General features: G+C 41.3%; 1 protein-coding gene across 1 annotated transcript in view; it reads left to right on the forward strand.

Moving 5' to 3' along the window:
- LOC110989830 (dynein axonemal assembly factor 8-like) overlaps positions 1-15,118 on the forward strand; it is a 30,084-nt gene extending 14,966 nt beyond the window's left edge. The window contains exons 12-23 of the mRNA XM_022254483.2: positions 1,284-1,508; positions 2,447-2,727; positions 3,496-3,733; positions 4,392-4,757; positions 5,368-5,537; positions 6,538-6,733; positions 8,094-8,188; positions 8,858-9,008; positions 9,876-10,120; positions 10,424-10,509; positions 10,866-10,935; positions 11,591-15,118. Of these exons, the coding sequence (XP_022110175.2) occupies positions 1,284-1,508; positions 2,447-2,727; positions 3,496-3,733; positions 4,392-4,757; positions 5,368-5,537; positions 6,538-6,733; positions 8,094-8,188; positions 8,858-9,008; positions 9,876-10,120; positions 10,424-10,509; positions 10,866-10,935; positions 11,591-11,662 (2,195 nt within the window). The 3' untranslated portion in view covers positions 11,663-15,118. The remainder of the gene's footprint in view (positions 1-1,283; positions 1,509-2,446; positions 2,728-3,495; positions 3,734-4,391; positions 4,758-5,367; positions 5,538-6,537; positions 6,734-8,093; positions 8,189-8,857; positions 9,009-9,875; positions 10,121-10,423; positions 10,510-10,865; positions 10,936-11,590) is intronic.
- The last annotated feature ends 4,996 nt before the right edge of the window (positions 15,119-20,114 follow it).

Below are 20,114 nucleotides of genomic sequence, written 5' to 3' on the forward strand. Positions count from 1 at the left end.
GCAATGACGGTCACCTTTCAACTTAGAGTAGTGCCTAAAGATTACTTGGTGCAGCTATAAACAACCGTTAATGAAATGATGAATTTTTGAAGGATTTTGAAAAATGGAAGACATGATAGTCATGCCGGCCCAGCATCACCAACATTGAAAAATGCCCCGGCATGGAGTGGTTAACTGTCTTTTGTTCACGAACCTGGCTCAGTGCACTGCTGACCTCTTTTCAATAGGGGCCAGATTAGTATGCAGCAATGCTGTGTGGCTTATCACTGCGGTGTTGGAGGCTTTTGTCCCCGGTGGTAATCCGCCCGCTCTCAATGCCCCAAACCATGGTATAGGGTTTCAAAACAAGGCTGGATTATCACCACATTTGAGAGTGAAAAATGTCGGTAATGCCCAGCAGCCTGGTCTTTTGTTACAGGGCCATGTTTCCTTTGTCTGAGTTCGGTGACCCCGGCCACCCATATAAACCATATGTCTCCGATCCTGGAGTCCCTGGCAGGAAGTGGTTAAGGAGTTTTGGATCGTCAGTGACTGTTTATAAAGCAAAAAGAGGGTTAGCAGTTATTGCTTATTAATGCAGAATCCATGGAAGAGGCATTATAGACAAATATTGACTGCTTTTCTTGTAGTACAGTGAAACTAGCCTCCCTCGGTGATCTACGGAGGACTTTTTTTTTCCTCTGAGGAAGTTCCATTGATAACCTCAGGGGTTAGTTCCACTACACCACTCAAAGCAGTCATTAAGAGAAAATAAGTCAAGTCACCAGAACGACTTTTAAGAACTGAGCCTTTTGTGCACACTGGAAGCCTGACAGGCAGAGGCATTTCAGGAAAGGCACCCTTTCTGTGGTGGCGCTTGCATTTTTGAATTTCTGCTTTTCTATCGTCAGTTTCTTATACGCCAGAATGCTGAGAGACTTTGAATGTGCGCACATTTCTGCTCACATCTGTGTATATTGAAAACTGACCATCAAAAATCGAGACTGAAAATCCTCTCAAGTCTGCAACATTTTTCACCCACATGATGTCCATGTCATCACCGTACCTCAAAGCAAAGATCTCCATTTGCTTTTTCTAAAGCAAACACAGGCCTTAAGATTCCTTCAGTGGAATTCTTTCTCATTTTCCTTGGTTGAGGGTCGAAGCTCTTGTGCAAGTTCCTATGGAAAATTGGAAAAAGAATTACGAGGATGTTTCTTTCCATGATCGTTTCCTTGTTTGCCACCTCTCCTCTTGGATCTTACATGTACATATATGTTGATCATCATTTGGCCACTTGCCAGGTCTGACTGGAGCACAGGTCCGCGCCTTCAACCCGCTCTCTTGTACCACGCCCACCTCCCCTGCCCAGAACTATGAGCTGAAGCTGAGGCAGCAGCTGGAGGCAGAGTTTCCCCAGGCCCGCCCTTCTCCCATGCCTTCCATGGTGCTCCTGCTGCGGAAGGAGAACGGCTTGCATCATGCTGCAGGCCTGGTCGAAGCCTTGATGGTCCACTTATGCGTGAAGGGTAAAGGTCATCTTTATTGACCCTAAAATATTCATGGGCGCCGTGGATGGTAGCCTTCCTGTACCCTAGAAAATCCACCAATGTGCAGTATTGTACTTGAAATTTGGGACACCTTGCCCAATGTTATCCTAAAGTCTGTCAGTAGATTCACAACTTTTAGGATAAACTAAAGAGCAATTTCGTAACTCAATTACTTAAGTACAAATTACTCAAGTACAAATAATTAACAGATACATTTCTAGAAACCTCAAACGTGAATGCAACGGCAAAACCTCCAGAAAGCAGCAAATCATAGTGTCACAAGAGGGTGCACTTCAATTAGACAAGAGAGGGCGCTATTCAACATGGCAATGAAACGTTTGGCAGTTAATTTCGCTATACCAAACAACTGCTGTACCGAACATTTAGAGTGGACCCCGTTGTGTTAGTTACAGCGGCGTTCCACTGTACAACAGTTTTTCATCAGTGGAGCATTCTGTTGCAAATTTGTCCGGTAAGTAATGATAGCTGGGCTGTATCAGAATTGTCCATAGGGAGCAATGAGCCAACTTCAGACTTTGGAACCAGAATGGCCGTTCACGTTTGCAGTACAGCATGCAGCTATCGTGTGTGCTACATGTAATTGCCCATGAGTACTGATGCATAATCCACCATGTTGGTTTTGGGCCCTACATACCCAATTCCATCAGCATTCTGGAAGCACAAGTTTGTTTGCAAAGCGCTGTTGTGTTGAAGTGTTGTTGAAGATGTGTGGTTCCACATTGGTTCCGAGGTAGTTCAAAATTTATGTTCGTTTATAAGGGTTAATGTCATTACATCTGCACAGGTTTTTTTCAAGATGCTTGAGGATGGTATTAAGTTTAATATTGATGTAATCGCATATTTTTCCTGTTAAATAATTTTGTAAAATTATTGCACTTGTTCATGTTTCCCCCCAGGCATGCTCACCACCATCAAGGAAAGTAGTCCATCCGGCACCCTGACCACCAGCCTGTGCTTCCACGTCGCCCCATACTCAGAGTCTCTTCTGGGTCACCTAGGGGGTGACTTGACCGGCCTTCCAACCGGCAACCTACAGCACTCGGGCCTGGGGTCCCCACCAGGGGGCTTCTACACGAACCCAGAGCTGGAGCAGGTGGTGGTGGTGACTTTCTCAGGAGCCAAAGCCCTGAAGACGGTTGGCAACACTCTGATCAGACTTCTGGGACTGTATCCATTTGTGAGTACATGTACCTCCACTTTCCCTTCTACACAGACGATAGGTTGAGAAAGATTCAGAGTCATGGGTTCAGAACCAGTACATTTAAAGCCTATGAACTGATGGCATCAAACTTTGTTTGCACTTACCTATGCAGCCAGTGGGGCCCATGGTACACTTACCATCACAGCAAAGCAAACCTGTATTAATGAAAAAGGGTGTCATCCGATGCAGAGCTTTGCTTTTTGAATTATATATCCTGAGTTCTTCACATAAAACATAAATATTTGCACTGCAGTATCAAAGAAAACACTTAGAGGTATGATAATCTGGAGTAGCAAATGGGAAGTTTGAATTGATAATTCTGTATACTGTAGACTCAAGTCCAGCATCTTGTGTTGTGGATAGTGTTCTTGGGCTTTTATCTAGCAGGAAACTTGGTACCTGCTTGGGTATAGAGGATTAACGCATTTTTAATTCCAGTCAAAACTACTTGATAAAGGTTGATAATCTTCATTTTAGCATGTTACTCATAAATAAACATGAGTACACTTCTGACCACATAAGGGGTAGGAGTATGACCTGCACGTAAGCAAAGGTATACTCTCAATCATGCTTAGAGTATATTTCAGCATCACCTCTTTTCATGATAGCAGAAAGGTAAAACCGTAGTTATTTGCACGATGGAAACATCTTCATTCATCTGCGGCTATCAAAGAGTAAGACATGTGAGCGAAGCCATGAACACTAGTTATCAAACTGTTTTACAAATTTGCCACCCTGTTCCAGACTCCATCCAGCCAACCACCTTCCTCACCCATTACCTCCTTGGCTGTCGGCCAGGGCTTAGAACTCCTGGGTCTCAAGTGGCTGGCCTCCCTCACGGCTGCCCAGGCCAAGGAACTCACCCCTTACGAGGTTGGCGATCGCTACTGGCAGCCCAGTGTCCAGGCCCTTGCCTCCAACCCTGCCTTGGTCTGTGTGGTCAGGGGGCTGAACGCTCCACAGCTGGTGCAGTCCATCCTGGGTAGGTTTCCAGCAGAGATGTCCAACAATGTCCAAAGCCTATGGAAGACACAGAGTGGAGAACTCAAATCCTCAACCCCTGTATGAAAATTTGACCCTCTGGTCACACAACTAATCCAAAAAGGCAACCCTACACTCTCACATTGTCTCCTGTCTTCCAATCTCAGCATTAATACCAACACAAACTCGAGCATAAAATTGCGGCCATACATTTTGAGACAAAACTTGGCAAGTCACCAGAAGGTTTCACTGAATGGGATGTAGCCATCATAAAGGATATGGTTTTATAGACTCATGAACATATGACCTTTGATCCGAGTCAGAAAAATCCTGTGAGATATGCGTTGGTAAAGTAACAGTCACCATAATGTTGAAGTTCCCTGCTTAACCTCCAAAAGTCTAATGCATGCATGGCTTTAAATATTTAGCCATGATGTTAAGAAATATGCAACATTCTTTACAGCCATGACATAGCAAATCATTTTTTGGAGTGTATGAAAAATTGTTCTGGCATACAAAGCCAACAGTTTCGGTTATTCCTTTAAGATTGTGTGAGAAAATGGCATTGATTCATGTATTAAAAGGATTCAGAATGAAAAAAGATCACAGTCAATACATTTGTGTTCTTACAATTGTATTGATTCATTTACATATCCCAGGTACCTCGCCTGTAACAGGTGCCCTGCCGGGTAAGGGCATTGCCAACCTGGAATGTATCGTCTCCATGTCGGCCGAGGCCGCCTTCCGACAGGCCACACTCTTCTTCCGGGACCAGGAGCTCTTTGCTGATCCTACCATGCGACTCAACCTGCCCTACCTGCCACCACTGCGCAGCCCCAGCCTGGAGGAGCTGTCGACAGCCCGCTTCGCATGGGCCGAGACCGAGACTGGAGAGGGGACATCCCTCTTGGTGTCATCATCATCCCCGTCCAAGAACAAGAAGGGAAAAGGGAAGGGCCTGACTAAGCAGCAAGGCAAGGGGATGCTCGTGGTGGAAGAGTCCATCTACAAAGCCATGCTCGTTGGTAAGATTTCTTTCACCGGCACTTAACCACTACAGGTTGGATCACGTATAAAAAGGGATTTTCTGTGTCGAAACATGGAGGATGTCTGCGCATGTTCTGGTGATTTCTGTTTGCAGTGCTTGGTGACGCCTATCCTCATTCCCATGATTGAGTGAATGCATGCACAGGCCCAGACTTGTAGTCTTCAGAAGATGAGTGTTTAGGGGGTTTTAAGAAGCTGTAACCACAGTGATCCTATCGAACAAATTAACCACCAACATGACCAAGAATCAACGTTTGTCAAGTTCAACTTTGTGAAGGACTGTGATCATTTAAAAAGTTCACATTTAGAACCAAAAATAAAACAACACTTGGGATAAGTTTGCTATGGGTTAATACTGTTAGCAGGTAGTTAACTACTGGCATGTGATAAAGAAATTGTTTAAAACTTTATCAGACAACAATTACATGGAAATTGTGTGTGGCAACGACGTTTTTACTCAAGAATACAAATCTGTGAAGGGCTAAGAAAAGGAAGACTATAGGCCGGAAGGACGAGGCTTTGCCAGCTTTGGCAATGGCACAGTGCTCCCCATGATGACCATTCTAATTGTGATTTGATTGCCTGTAGGACCCAGACTTCTGACCACCGTGGCTGTCATCAAGCCTCTGGCCTTCCGCAAGCACCTTGCTAAGATTCTGAAGAGGATCGCCCAGGAGAACTTTGCTGTGGTAGCCCTGAGGCTGGCTATCATCGGCAGCAAAGAGGCAGAGGAGCTGGTCCCCAAGGAAGACAAACAGGTGCGCTGAGCGAGGGTATAATTTTGAAGGATTTTAGATTTTTTTACACTAGTCTACTTAAATTATTAAGGCTTTATTAAATTTTTTCATAGTTCACACAAATCAACCGTTTTGGCAAGAAGCCGTGCCATGTTGAAAGCCCTGCAAGTTCACATTATTGTACTGTTTTCATTGCTACACCTAGAATCGAGTCACGGAAACAGACTTATCATTAATCATTTCTGGTATTTGAAACCAAGGATTCCTTGAAAAGAGCCCCAGATTCTTTCATTGCACCAAGAAGGAATTGTATGATAAACTCGGATTGGCTTAAAGTATGCTGGGTGGTCTGTAGCCTGACGGTTAGGGATTTTGATTCACAAACATAAAAAAGCAGGGTGTTCAAATCCAGCTTCTGGTCATATGTTGCGACCAGAGGCAGGTCACTTTCACCCTGGGGTATAAATGGGTACCTGTGAGGGTAGAGATGATTGTCAGCCATTTGTGCCTGAAGTGGTAGCATGGAGCTTTACACTCCACAGGGAGCTGAGATGGTTTTAGGAATGTTTTTGGCCAGAGAGCAGGCTTGATATTAATAAAGCACCTCATAATTTGGCGCAACATTAATACCATAATGATTGTTTTATCATTGTTATTAAAACAGAAAATAATACTGGGCATGCAACTCATGTTTTAAGAGTGGATTTTCTTGCATTCTTCATGTCCAATTTTGAGTCTCAAAATGGCAGCTGCACACACAGTTAAGCTTCTCTTGCAAGGTTGCTTGTTTCTGTATGAGCTAGTAAAATTGATGTTTTAATTTCTGACTTTCTAATGAGAATAGGCACTGGTATGCCAAGGTTCCAACTCATGCTTTTCTTTCGATTCAAATCCCCCACCCTGATGGTGGGGGAATTTAAACAAGTCCTAACCATGAGGCCACACGTAAAATTTCATCCTCCTCTCTGTCAACTGTATAATCATTTTCTCGCCCCGTTTCCCTGTTGTCACCCTTTAATAGGACAAGATGCTGTGTGCCTTACATCAGGAGCACCTGATGTCAGGCCCTGTCTTGCTGCTCTGCCTACAGCGGGAAAATGCTGTCCGTAAGCTGCTGGACCTGCTGGGTCCGGCCAACCCCCAGGATGCCCGCCGCCAGAGCCAGTTCCTGTGGAGGGGCATGTACGGAGCCGACCCAATCAATAATGGCATACATGGTTAGTGAGTCTGAGGAAAAAAAGAAACTACATGTATAACTGACTGTCATGTCAATTGGAAAATTTCTTGGCTGACCACTCTTGGAAAAATGAGCACTTTGCAAGAACGTTATGTCTATTATTTTATTTATTTTTTATTACAAAATTGATGTCGAACTGACTGGAATGCTTTACTGCAAAATCTCTTGATGGTGCAGCATTTGAAAAAAAATAGTGTGACAACATCAGGAAAATTTTGAGGGGGTAGTGAATTCCGCCGCATAACTGGCTGTTTCAAGATAAGAGGTACATTTCAAAGAAATCATGTCAGATATTTGATCGCCCTACAAAAGATTTCTTCACCCCTCCCCCCTTGCACAGTTTGAACCTGCCACGGTTTGTTACAATATACATACCTATACTGCACCTTTATACACAAGACAACAGAAATACCATACAAAGTCCCAATAAAGGACTTGCCAAGAACATTTCAGGCATCTCTACATTTCATCAGTTTTGTAGACAAAGTATATCCAATAATTAGGCTCCAGAGCGTAACAATGTGAGGACAGACTAGTGGCATGCATATCCTTGCGGAGACAATACAAACCTCAGCAAGACCCTTTTTGAGGCTTTGTCAAGACTCTGTCCAGATAACTTTTTCAAATGTTATTTCTGATGTGCACTTAACTACTTTCTGCCGGGGACTTCGGTTTCGGGCACCGTGTGTTTAATCCAGCCTTCTTTTGAAACAGTATACCACAGTTTTGGGCATTTAGTACGAGTGGATTATCACCGGGGACAAAAGTGCTCCACCACAGCAGTGATGAGCCACACAACACTGCTGCACGCTAATTTAGCCCCTATTGAAAACAGGTCAGCAGCGCACTGTGCTAGGTTCCTGAACAAAAGAAAGTTATATAACACCGCACAATCTGGGCACTTTTTACAAGGCTGCAGGCCTGGCTGAAATACTCAGGGGGCAATAGATTTTGTCTGTCAGACTAGAGTGGCCACCAGACAGTAATTTGTGTAGGTGTAAACGTCCATTAATTGAAATGAAGATTTTTGGAAGATTTTTGAAAACTGAAAATCTTGAAAAAGTCCCCATTATATGCACTACATTTTTCCAACCCCCCCGGCAGCAATTGGTTAAAACATTTGCAGGCTCACTGCTTTTCTGTGTTGGAAGTCAGAGTATAGGGAGTCTCAAGCAAGTTGTACCTGACTGAAGTCTGATATTCCATGATACACTGGTGGAGGTATTTCAGGTCTGCAGCACTGAGCTGCCGCTCCTCCCTCCTACACCTGGCAGAATCTTTAACCTGTGAATTTCTGTGGATCACATGCTACTCCTGTTTTACTTCTCCCCGCCCCTCAGGTTCTGAGAGCTATCAGGCAGCAGTGAATGAGCAGAAGTTGCTTTTCCCTGATGGGCTTTGCTGCAGGGAGACAGCAGATCTTCAGGCTGATAAGGTATCGATTAACATCCCTGTACTCTGCTCCCCATAGCCCTGCATATTTCCTTCTGTCCATGCCTTGGATTACATGAGAAATAATGGGTTTTAAGAATGATTTCTTTTTGGTGGGGGAAACACTGGCTGCGTGCTCTGGTTCATATGCATGTGCACTTGGCATGTGATATGCTTAGCACACACAGTGTGTGTGTGTATGCTTGCTTAAGAGTAGCTCATTCTTAAGGGGTATAAAAGCATATTGCTAGTTAAGTCAGGAATGTTGGAACTATTGAGGTGCTGTGTTAAGACCATCACAAGACCATCATGAGACCTCCACTCAGAATTAAAGCCACAAGCTATGCTAAAGAACTGGCTGCTACAAAAGAATTCCTCAGTCAATTTTTGCCCTGTTACACGTATTGCATCCGGCCATGTGTCTGGTCTTGTGACTGGTCTTGTGACTTGTGTCATGTCTGGTTTTTGCCTGGTTTTGTGTCTAACCTTACGACGGGTCTTGTGTCTGGCTTCTTGCCTGCTCTTGTGTCCGGTATTGTAATTGGTCTTTTGTCTGACCTCTTACCTGCTCCTAGATCTGTTCTCGTACCTGGTTCCGTGTCTGGTCTTCAGCGAAACACTGATGTAAGCATCCATCATATATCATAGTCTCGTTTTTGTGTTGCGTATTCAGATAATCTGCCCAGCAAGAGATTCAGTCATGGGATACCAGCAGGCTTGCCTGAGGTGCTTCGTCACCAAGCCCCATCCTGTCAGGACAGATTCCAATGACAGCTTTCTGTCTCCTGTCTCCAGTACTCATTCCTTGACCTCAATCAGCTCAGGTACGTAATCATGGTAAAATTACTTTTCTTGTCTTTTATGTTAGTGAATTTTGTGCCACAGTCACTGCAGTCCTCAGCAAAAGGACTAAACCATGCTTGCGGTCAAACAGAGATGACCTTTAGGACAAGATCCCTTGAGTGTTCTCACCTGTCTTCTTTGTCATATTTGTATGCTGGAAACATTTTCTCTAATATTGCACCCTGTTTTTTTATTAGGCCAATTTGCGGTCAAACAGAGGTCACGTTTAGGATACGATCCCTCGAGTGTTCTCACCTGTCTCTTTGTCATGTTTGTACGCTGGAAACATTTTCTCTAATATTGCACCCCTGTGTTTTTTATCAGGCCAAGCCTTCAAATATTTCTACTGCTGTCTTGCAGCATTTTGACAGCGATTTTATGCATGTTGGACGGTTAATAACCTGAAATGCTTGCTTTTTCTCTGCTTTGTGCTCAGTGCAAGGGCCAACATGCATGAGAACATGAATTATACACGACCAGAGCAACAAAACCCTTTGTTGCATTGAAATGAAACTTCAAAGACGTATTTGTTAATGTTGAAGTTTCTGTATTTATTTGTTTTATTTTTGGTTTGTTTTGTAGGTGGTTTTTTTTTGGAATCTGGCCAAAATAAATGTCCATACTGCAAAACAAAACAAATGTGCCGTACCTTTGTTAACCCTCCTATGCTGAAGTCACTCTTTGGGTCATTTGGTGAACATCTCAAAGAAGCACAACATTGACTGTGGGCATTTGTGTACATTTGTGCTGTAAAAGCAAAGGAGGGTTAAAGTATCCTTGTGGGTGTTTGGGTGTGACCGGGCACCTGTAAGATACTATTTCTCCGGGCTGCCAATTTCGAACTCCAGGTTCCAGCACCAGCTCCACCGACCTCCTCCTGCCCTCCCACAGCGCCCTCTGCCAGACCAATTGCCTCCTACTGACCCCACCCCTCCTGTTGACCAAGGTCAAGGGCTACTACCGGGGTCACATTGAGGTTGTGGATGCCCTGCTGGCACATGGCTTCACCATGGTGGGCATGCGGATGGTGTGGTTTGACGAGGACCAAGCACAAGAGTACAGCGGAATCTACAGCAAGTCCTTCCTCAATCTGGTGAGTTGTTGTTGATGATTGTACATATATGAAGTTGGCAAGGGCCATTGGGGGGTAAAGGGGGTCTTGAGCAATATTGCGAATTTTGTTTTTGAAAAAAACAGGACAGGTGATTTTTGGTTTGTTTTATTTCCCTTCTAGCGGCATGTGGAAAGCGCCAGAATGTTGCATTACCCCTCATTAAATATGAAACACAAATATGAAATCGAGAATTTATTTAGTGCCCCTATAAGAAAAAAACCTTGGTATCCACGTTTTTAGTTGTGAGATCTTAATAATTTGTTTCCATCTTTGTGGTTTCAGCCAAAGATTCTTTGCCATGGACCAAGCATTGTTGTAGCTGTGGAGAGAGACAATGCTGTCAGCTGCTTTGATGCCCTACTAGGAAGGTTAGTGTGCAGATTATATTCATATGACATCACTCATCAGAAATTGTGATGTCTTTGTCACTGGTGTACTTGTGGATGTGATGGTTAATGTTACCCTGATCCGGGCTCTTCAGTCTCATTGAACAATGTTGTTATTGTCTTTGCAGGCTTAGCAGCTGTTTGAAATGTCTGCACTTGCAAACGGGCAGAATAGTATTTGATTTTCTACTGTATAAATGTTTGTTGTCTTCTAGATCCAATATTGTACAATACCTTTTTTACCCCATGTACTGTGTGGCATAAAAGCAGAGTAAGGGTTGAAATACACTCTGTCCACTTTAATACTGTGTCTTCTATTTATTTGATGTCTTTTTTAGCTGTTTTGATAAGGAGTCTGCCATCAGTAAGTATGGAGAGCACATACTCAGGCCCAAGGACCCTAAAGAGGTAGGCATGGAGTAATTTAAGTGGAAACTAATGTTGGGGCTGCGGTAGCATTTTGCCTTTTTCAGCAATTGGGTTGATCATTTATGACCAACACGTCGATTACAATTCCAGATTTTCTAGTTCTAATTGGTGCTTTATTCACAGTGGTATGCATCTCCAACTGAAGTGTGTACGTTACCACTAAAGCCAGTAAATTGAAGCGATTGTTCAAAATGGCCCTAAAGGGATGCGTATGTGGCCTTTGGTAAAGCTGTCGCACCATTTCACCCTCCTCAGCATTGATAGGGTTAATCATTGATGATCCATTGATTGTAATTTCCAAATTCTAGTTCTGATTGGCTTCTTGTACACTCACATGGGTATTCGTCTCAAACTGAAGTGTGTACATGTATGTTATCAAGCCTGTAATTTGAGTTCAAAAGGAACATTTATTTTTCTCGATCTATGGGTCTGTCAGAGGTTGCATTTGTGAGTGGCAGTGTGACTTTTTGATACCCCTTTATACCAAAGAATTTTGAGTTGTGGGTGTTGAGGTGCATAATACCCCATTCTTTTGATAAGAATGAGGAACCACGTCCAGATGAGCTTGAGTTTTGACTTATCCTTGTTTGACCTAATGAGATCTTACCTTGTGTGCGTGATATCCTACCGGCAGGCTTCCAAGCACTTGGAGTTCTTCTTTGACAAGCTCGTTCCACGAAGCCAGGGGGAAATTGTCCCACGATGATGCCAGTAAGTCAGATCAGCTTCTTTCCAGGCCATTTTATCAACACACCATACTGTGTTTGAGGCTTACTTACGTTGTCTTTCATTGCATCCTTGATGTTGTAATTTAAAGTTTTAGTAAGGCCCATCTTGGTTTATGGGAAAAGAGGTGAAAACTATTCCGTCCTTCGTTTGAACTTTGAAATTGCTCGTTTTTAATTCTTAAATGTCAGTAATGTTTTACAAATTATTGTTTTCTTGCACTTGGAAATTTCAAACACTTGTGTGACACTTTATACAGAGTATTCCATTCGTGGTGTTATATAATAATAATTACAAATCGTCGGTTTCACCACAAAGTGAGATATCGCACCACAAACTGACGTATCCTGTGTACAGAGTCTATGGACGGTACGTCACTTTGTGGTGCACCAAAACTATCCTATATGTCACTTCATGGTGAACCATACGAAATATTTAAGTTGATTTAAAAATTTACAAAGCCACGTGTTGTTGCAGGAGTTGATCATCAGAACATTCTGTAAATCAGTCAGTGAGTCCGTCCATTGTGAAGGTGTTATAATTGTGACTTTATTGTGTACCAGCTTCCACTGTGACATAAGGTGGTAACTTGGACTTCTTATTAACAACACCGGCTGTGCTGATGATGATTAAATCTTAGATGTCGGTCCTGTGGCCTCTGCATTTAGAAATGAACAGTGCATGCAGTTCAAGTAGGCTGTGCTTCAAATCGCTCCATTTATGTCTAATTTGGGTTGAAAAAAATTACAGTACGGTCCTTTCTTGAAAAGCTTTTAACACACTCTTGGATGCTGAAGTTCGAGGTGACTTGTCGCAGATGTGCTTTTCTTCTGCTCAGGTGTTATTGAATGTATCAAGAGCAAGTCAAAAGGCGAGCATCACAATTCTAATCACTAGTTTTTGTTTCTAAACTTGTTTTGTAAACTGACTCTGACTACATGTGTGGCTAAAAAGGCAGATTCTGAAACCTTTGGAATGCCTCAAAAGTTGAAACTTGGCTCCCTACACAGAGCCTATTTTCAGCAGAATGTGCACAAACGCTGTTAGATTCTTTGTATAAGAAGCAGCGTCAGGGAGAGCCAGTGGCTGCTGAGGTACCAGACAGCTCTGAAGTTTCAGTTGGTGACACTCTTTTCTGTCTCTCTATCTCTTTGAATTGTTCAGATTCAGTTCATGCATGCAATAGTTGGTACATGTCTTTAAATTATTTTTAAGTGCTGTGATGAGTTTCTAATCAGCATTACCTGCTGCTGTGGTTCTCAGGTTATTACCTATAACCACAGTATATATCAAAGAACTGTTGTTGCACCTTTCTTGGCGAAGTACTTTTTGGTTGGAACTAGAACAGAAACAATACACTTGACAAGCAGTAAGTACATTTCTGAATAGTTTTTACATAAGATGTACACTGCGTCGGGAAGATGTTGAGTTTAATCCCAGGTGTTACCCTTATAATGACTTATATTGAAATAAAGTAACTTGAAATAGTGCGTCTTCGAAATATTTTGCGGTACCCACTGCTGTATCTGACAAGGACCGACCAGCCGACCTCGGCAAGCTCAGTTGAGTGGTAAAAGACGTCTGCACTAATAAGCGGGGGGTCGTGGGCTCGAGGCCCACCTGCCTAAGCTTGTAAATTTTTTCGTAAGCTCTTGGACAAGCAGTAAGTACACAGTGTCTATGAATAGGGGGCAGTACGTGTCGGAGCACAACCTGTAATTACACTTTACTTCATTGCATCCGCCCATTTCGGCAAAGGGGAAAACTTACGGTTTTCCGGGGGGGTTTTTTCAGTAGAATGTGCCTTGAGAGGTGTTATTTTGTTCATTAATGTAGATACATGTAAATATATATGAATTAAAGAATAGAATCCGTCCATTGTACCCAAATAATGTTTGTTCCCTGGGAATCGAACTGTAGAAATAAAATCTTTTATGTGAGGTTGATAATAGGTTTGAAAAGAATATTATTTGAATTAGATTTGTAAACTAGATAATATTCAAAAGAAGAACTACGAATATTAATTTGTGTTATTTTGCATTCCAAAGCAAGGCAATGAAATCTTTTTTTTTAAGTCTGTTTCAATTTTGGATGATTGAGAAGGGAAACGTTAGTTGTAACCTTGTCAGTTGTTGGAGTTAGTCACATACTTTCAAGAGGAAGTCTACAAGTCATGCAACAAGTGTCGGGGAAAAACGCTTGTTGGACTCAAGACTGACTGCTTTCAATTGGTTTGTGATTCACATGGGATGGCTTATGATTGGGGTTTGGATTCACTTACAATGGTTTGTAATGTCTTCGTTACGCCCCTTGCTCGATATCACCAAAGATTGAAATGAGGATGTCTCAACAAAGTTCGCACACCATACAGAAGGCATTCGAATTCATGTCAGGGTATACGAAAGGGTTGGAGGAAAATTCTCAACATCAGAAAACCTAATTGATGTGAAAATACAAATTCCTATGTTGAAAACGAAACGTTATTTTGGTGGACGAAACTCCGGGCGATAAACGTTCTGTGCAGAAAGCGTGTTTGATTGATATTAAGGAAAACTTAAGGAAAGCGTAACTGTACGTAAATAATTTTATTCACAATCCCGTACTTTGTTCCGTCCATTGGTGCAATGGAATGCATCATTATTTTTGATTCCGAAATTTAAATAATTTATTATTGAAATGTTTATTAGAAAATGTCACAATTCTAATTTTCTGTAGAGAATTTCCAAAAAAATTGATTGCGCTGTCCAAGAAACATGTACATGTATATTGCTTTTCCAATTTTCCAAAAACAATTGAATGTATTGAACTCTTTGAAAATGAATTGTTTGGCGGTTGAGGTTGAACTTAACGATTTTGAGAACCAAAGGAAATTACCTCGCTACATGCGGTATTTTTTCCGGATATTGTAAAGAAAATCAGCATTGTTCTTAAGGGTGTGTCGTTTCCTGTTATTACTTAACTGCAAACAAATTTTGCATTGAATAGGATATAATGGAGTGCTTATAAGCTTGGCCGATTCTGTGTACATTCATGTAATTTCAAGCAGCAACCAAGTGATTTGGGGAGTGCTTATTTCGTGGATTGAGAGGTTCTTGCAAATACATTCCAAAATTGAAGTGAATCACAGAGCACGTATGTCACAGGGCCTTCCAACAACTATGTAAAACAATTTCTCCAACGTTGTATTGGGGAAGTTGCCCTATGGATTTAAAAAAAAGGAAAGGGTTACCATCCGTAAATACATGTTCTGTGTGTTCATTGAGTTTTTACGAATTTGTGAACTCTTTTTGGAGCCTAGAGGTTTAATGCGTTCGGTATTGTGTGTATATTGTGTATATTTACATTATTTTAATTGCACAATTTTGTGTTGAGTTTGTATTTTTGTTATAAGATATGCTGCCTGCTGTTGGGAATAAAGTTTGAGTATTCAAACTGACTTGACAGTTTCATGGCGTTCACGTTTCACGCTATAATTAATCGTGTTGTGATATTTTCTTCAGGTAGGAGCAGTTGGACAACTCTTATTCTGTTCCGATATTACAAGCCCATTTGTCCAAAAAATGGATTTGTGACCAAGATCTGCAGGTGCTCAGGTCCTTTACTAACATTGGGGGTCACCCCGTTTGATTTGGTAACCGTTTGCTGAACATGTCACACACAGTTTAATTCAAGTTTGGCTTGGCAGAATTGTAGTGCGTATTGGCATTCATCACAGATACGTATTGCAGGGGTGAGATTGCTCAGCTTGTTAGCTGATTTCAGCTTTTTTGTTTTGGATTAAAGTTTTTCTTCCCTCACTGGCTGTGTAAAAATTATGGATAATTTTCACAGTTCAGCTGTTTTATACCTTTTTCAACTGTTTTCAGGTATTTTATCACTGGTCAGTTTCACCCCTGGTACTGGTCGACCCTTTGTACAATTGTCCAAAATTCAAGTCACCATTGTCATTTGAATTTTGCATATATCTGTGCTACCAAATTGAAGTAGTGTTTTGTGAATTGTCAAATAGGAGGTTGACAGATTAGTGTGCATTTGTCTTAAGCAAAAAGACAAATTGCGTACTACAAGGTCCCAATGCAAAATCAGACCTCCATTGAAATGTGGGTCGTTTATAATTATAAGTGGATTTAACTTTTCTTCGTTTCACCATTTTTGTAATCCGCTCTGTAACAATTTGTGACATGTCTCCAGAGCAACTTTCGAGTTTGAAAGAGTCTTGAACGGTGTTTAATTAATAACCAATCTAGAAACTCCAACATCCGTAACCTCTACAAAACGTCCGTTTTTACTGAACCAAACTGAATTGACACATCAAAATATAGAGTTCAAATCCCTTAATCTAATACAAACCAAAACATAAAAGTAGCTCCGGAGACATTGACTCATTTATACAGAGCGGAAACAACTAGCTCCATAGTTCAAACGTGCCGTCCACCGTCGTTTTTTAAAAAGGCAGGGTCTGTCGAGAACAAAGCATGCAAACGTAAACATGCTCAGTGCGTGAATTCGTCATGAGGCTGCACTTAGCTGACCACTACTTCTGCACTTACAGCTGACCACGTGTGTAGACGAATCCACTGATGTTTTACTGGGAGCACCACAGTAAATAAATTCCCATACTTCATTTATTTAAAAATTACAACTCCCACGTGTTCAGGCTTTGGATGTATTGATGGTTTCTCGAGGCGTGTTTTGTGGCTCGAAGCATATACAACCAGCAGTGACCTTGCTGTCATTGTGGGATATTACGTGAACACGGTACGCTCTGCCATGGGATGCCCAAGAATCATATAAGCTGATCTTGGAACTGAAAACACATCCGACAGATGGAGCAGTTTCTTAGAAGGGATCATGATGATTCATTTGCTAAAGAGAAGAGTTTCATGCAGGGAACAAGTCAAAATAACCAAAAGATCGAGTGTTGGTGGGGCACGCTCAGAAAACACTTCACTCAGTTTTGTAAAGACATCTTCTGCCAACTGAAAGATGAAGGCCATTTCAATGGAGATCTTCTAGACAAATCACTGCTGCAGTTTCCCTTTCTGAATATGACCCAGGTGAGTTCCAGATGAAGTGGTCTTGGAAAGTGTGATTCGTGCACAGTTTTCAGGCTGGTGTACAAAGTTCATGAATATTATGTTATTAAAAGACTTCTATTTAAATATCACAAACTTTAGGGAGAACTGGACACTGATGTAAAGGAGTGGAATGCCATTGTATAACCCCCTCAAGAAATTGCCATGGCCCATTTGGACGCCCCCTGCTAATGCATACTATGCCACAGATCTTCGGAGAAAATAACGTCCTGGTAGAGGTGCCTCAAGGTGAAATTGATGTATGCAGCAGTGAGAGCGTCTACAAAGGCCGATAACCTTGCAATGAATCCGTGTTCGAGCTTTGTGCAATCCTGATGGAAGAGGGTAATATGTATGTGCCTGTTACTGTTGAAGAGGGACCAAACCTGTACAGAAGCCTCAGAAGAATGATGCTGGATGAGATGGACTTGTAGACCACTCGTGTTAATAGTGGCTTATAACAGATTGATACGATGTACCAGTAAACATAACTCCTTACCACAAATTACCTTGATGTTTAACTGATTATTTTCTTGCAGCAAATATGTGGTTAACGGATATCTGATTTCAATTTTCAAAACCCTTATAAATGAATTCACAATATTTTGATTGGTTGATGGTGCATTTAGTGGGAAAGTAGGATTCTATTTCAACGGGATAACTGAGACAATAAACAAAAAGGAAGCGAGATATCAAGTAAATTCTCCTTATTGTTTCAACAGTTCTGTAAAAATACAAACGAGTAAAACTGGAAAATTATAAGCAAAGCATTTTTTTGTATTTTATAATTATGTAAGGTTTGGGGCAATTTTCCCTTCAATCCTCAATGCTGCAAGTAATTAGTGTAGGGAATTATTTATAAACTCTAATTAACTGGATATTGTTTATGATAAAAAATGGACAAGATTTGAACAAATATATGCTTCAACGTTACCGAGCAGTTTACAAAGGTCTTGAAAAATTCCTGAAGAATTGTAAAAATGGTTATTGTGAAAGGTGTACAAGATGTTCACACAATTATGCAACCCGGTTGTCACACATACCGTTCATGTCATGAGGTTTATCCCTTCCAAAGAGCCAACATTTGCAATGAAGTATATATAATTGAAGATTAAAACGTAAACCTTTAATGTTGTGTGTTTTCACTAACACGTTTGTCAAATATGAAAATAATTACGCCGACCATTTTCTAAGCAAAGTGGTGACTACGAGTAAGATAAAATAACCAAAACTACCTTGACAAATTACAGGGAGAATTTCGACATCATGTCAGTGAAAATAAAATTTGAAGACCAGGCACACTTTAAAGATCACCAAAAAGTATATAGACATGTATATATGTGTGTGTGTAGATTTTTACATACTTTCCTCTGTCCCTTAGTTACAGTTATCATAGTTACAGTTATCACATGAATTAACAGTTTCAGCAGAGACATTAGGTGATATTTGTATATGTTAACTTGGCTAAATTAAAAAAAAACAAACACTTGCATGAAAAAACAGGTAAATTGCAGAAAACTTGCTGCTGTTTAAGGAAAACAGTCATTAAAATGAAGATGTATGGTTCTACTGGACAACGTTTATTTTTTTTACATAATTTTATAATAAAGGTTTGTAGAAGAAATTTATGTTCTAAAATTAACTTTAATCTGTATTTCACTTATTTGGTATCTTTCAAACATACCCTCATTTTTTGAGAAACCACTTACAGCAAAAGTACTGTCACATCACGAGTCTGTGCTTCCCGTGTGTGATGTCACAGTGAATAGTTGAAACTAGGGTGCCACACGACAAGGACAAGTCTAGCCACAAACCCATACCCAAAGTTTGCAAATACAATAACAAAATATAATAATTTAATTCAATTCAAAAGGTGATACATGAATATATTTACAATTACCTCCGATCTTAAATTTACATAAACGTCATTCAACAGATATCAGCTATAACAATGGTCCAGCCGACACTCTATACTTCTCCCCAGGTGATAAATGTTGCTGGCCTTCTAGAAAGGGTGCCCTCGGCAATGAACAATCACTCAGCGCCAGAGTCCTCCAAGAGTTGGGGTTGTTCCCAGTCTCAGGCTGATCACAGAGAATAAGGGTCCACACATACCTGGGCGTTCCAACAGAATGGGGGGGTCCACACAGTGCGGGGCATTTACAGAGAACGAGGATCCAGCCAGAGTCTGGTGTTCATACAAAAGAACGAGGTTCCACACAGAGCGGGCGTTCACACAGAACAAGGGGTCCATCAAAGCATGGCGTTTACACTGAACGAGGCGTCCTACCCAAGCATGGCGTTCACACAGAACGAGGCATCCGCCCAAGCATGGCGTTCACACAGAAAGAGAGAAACCTACCCAAGCATGGCGTTCACACAGAACGAGGCATCCGCCCAGAGCAGACAGGCTCCTTATCAGATTGTCCCCCAAAAGCCTTGGCATACATGTACATTTCGAAGGCCCAACGGGCAATATTCCCTATGGGCGGGGCCAAGTGGCTACCACTATGCTGGCCCTACCGGGTAGCCCTTTGGTTAAATAGAGAAAAAAAAAAAACATTCTATGTACAAATTCTTTAAAGAACATGGAAACAGTAACTCTGCCTCTATCATAATTTCTTGGGGATGGTTATCATAAGATGCGTATAAACCATGCTTAATTTTACATCTCTTGCTAATATCTGGCACAGTAAGACACACAAAAATACTCCAAACTACTTGCTTATAGAATAGTGTAGATAATTTGAAAATAAAAATAAGGTTACCCTTACAGTTTTCCAACTGGCAACTACATGTATCATTCTTGAAAGACGAACATCTGAAATGCACTGTGTTTTATAAGCATTAGCTGTCACACACAGTATGTACATGCATGTCTATTCACACAGAAAGCTTGGGTGTGTCTGCCCTGCAATACATACATCCACATTGCACTCCCCATCTGAATCAGTGGAGCACACTCAAATTTGCATTTCTAATTTGCATAATAATCTACTTTGAGCTCCATAGAAAACTCTTAATCTGGCTGTTCCATTCTCAAAAACCGGGGGTGAGTTTACACAGGACAATTCAATACTGTACTTGCAGAAAAGAAAACCATTATGACATACTCCTTTTGACACTTTTTGTCTGATACTTTTTGTGTTAAAACCAGAGGAAAAAGTTAAGTGCTAAAGGCATGTACTAACTTGAGAAATAGTGCTGAAAACTGTATTGCTTTTACCAAAACCATACTATATATTAGCAATATCTATAAATGTATTTGGGCAAAAATGAACACTAAATTACAGAGTTCAGAACATAGAAACTGCAACATGTAGTTTACGTGTATATATCTTCTTTTCCTTTGGCTAT

This window comes from Acanthaster planci, linkage group LG10 (assembly GCF_054643075.1).
Source record: "Acanthaster planci isolate LZ-2023a linkage group LG10, COTS_SCS, whole genome shotgun sequence".
Taxonomy (NCBI): Eukaryota; Metazoa; Echinodermata; class Asteroidea; order Valvatida; family Acanthasteridae; genus Acanthaster; species Acanthaster planci.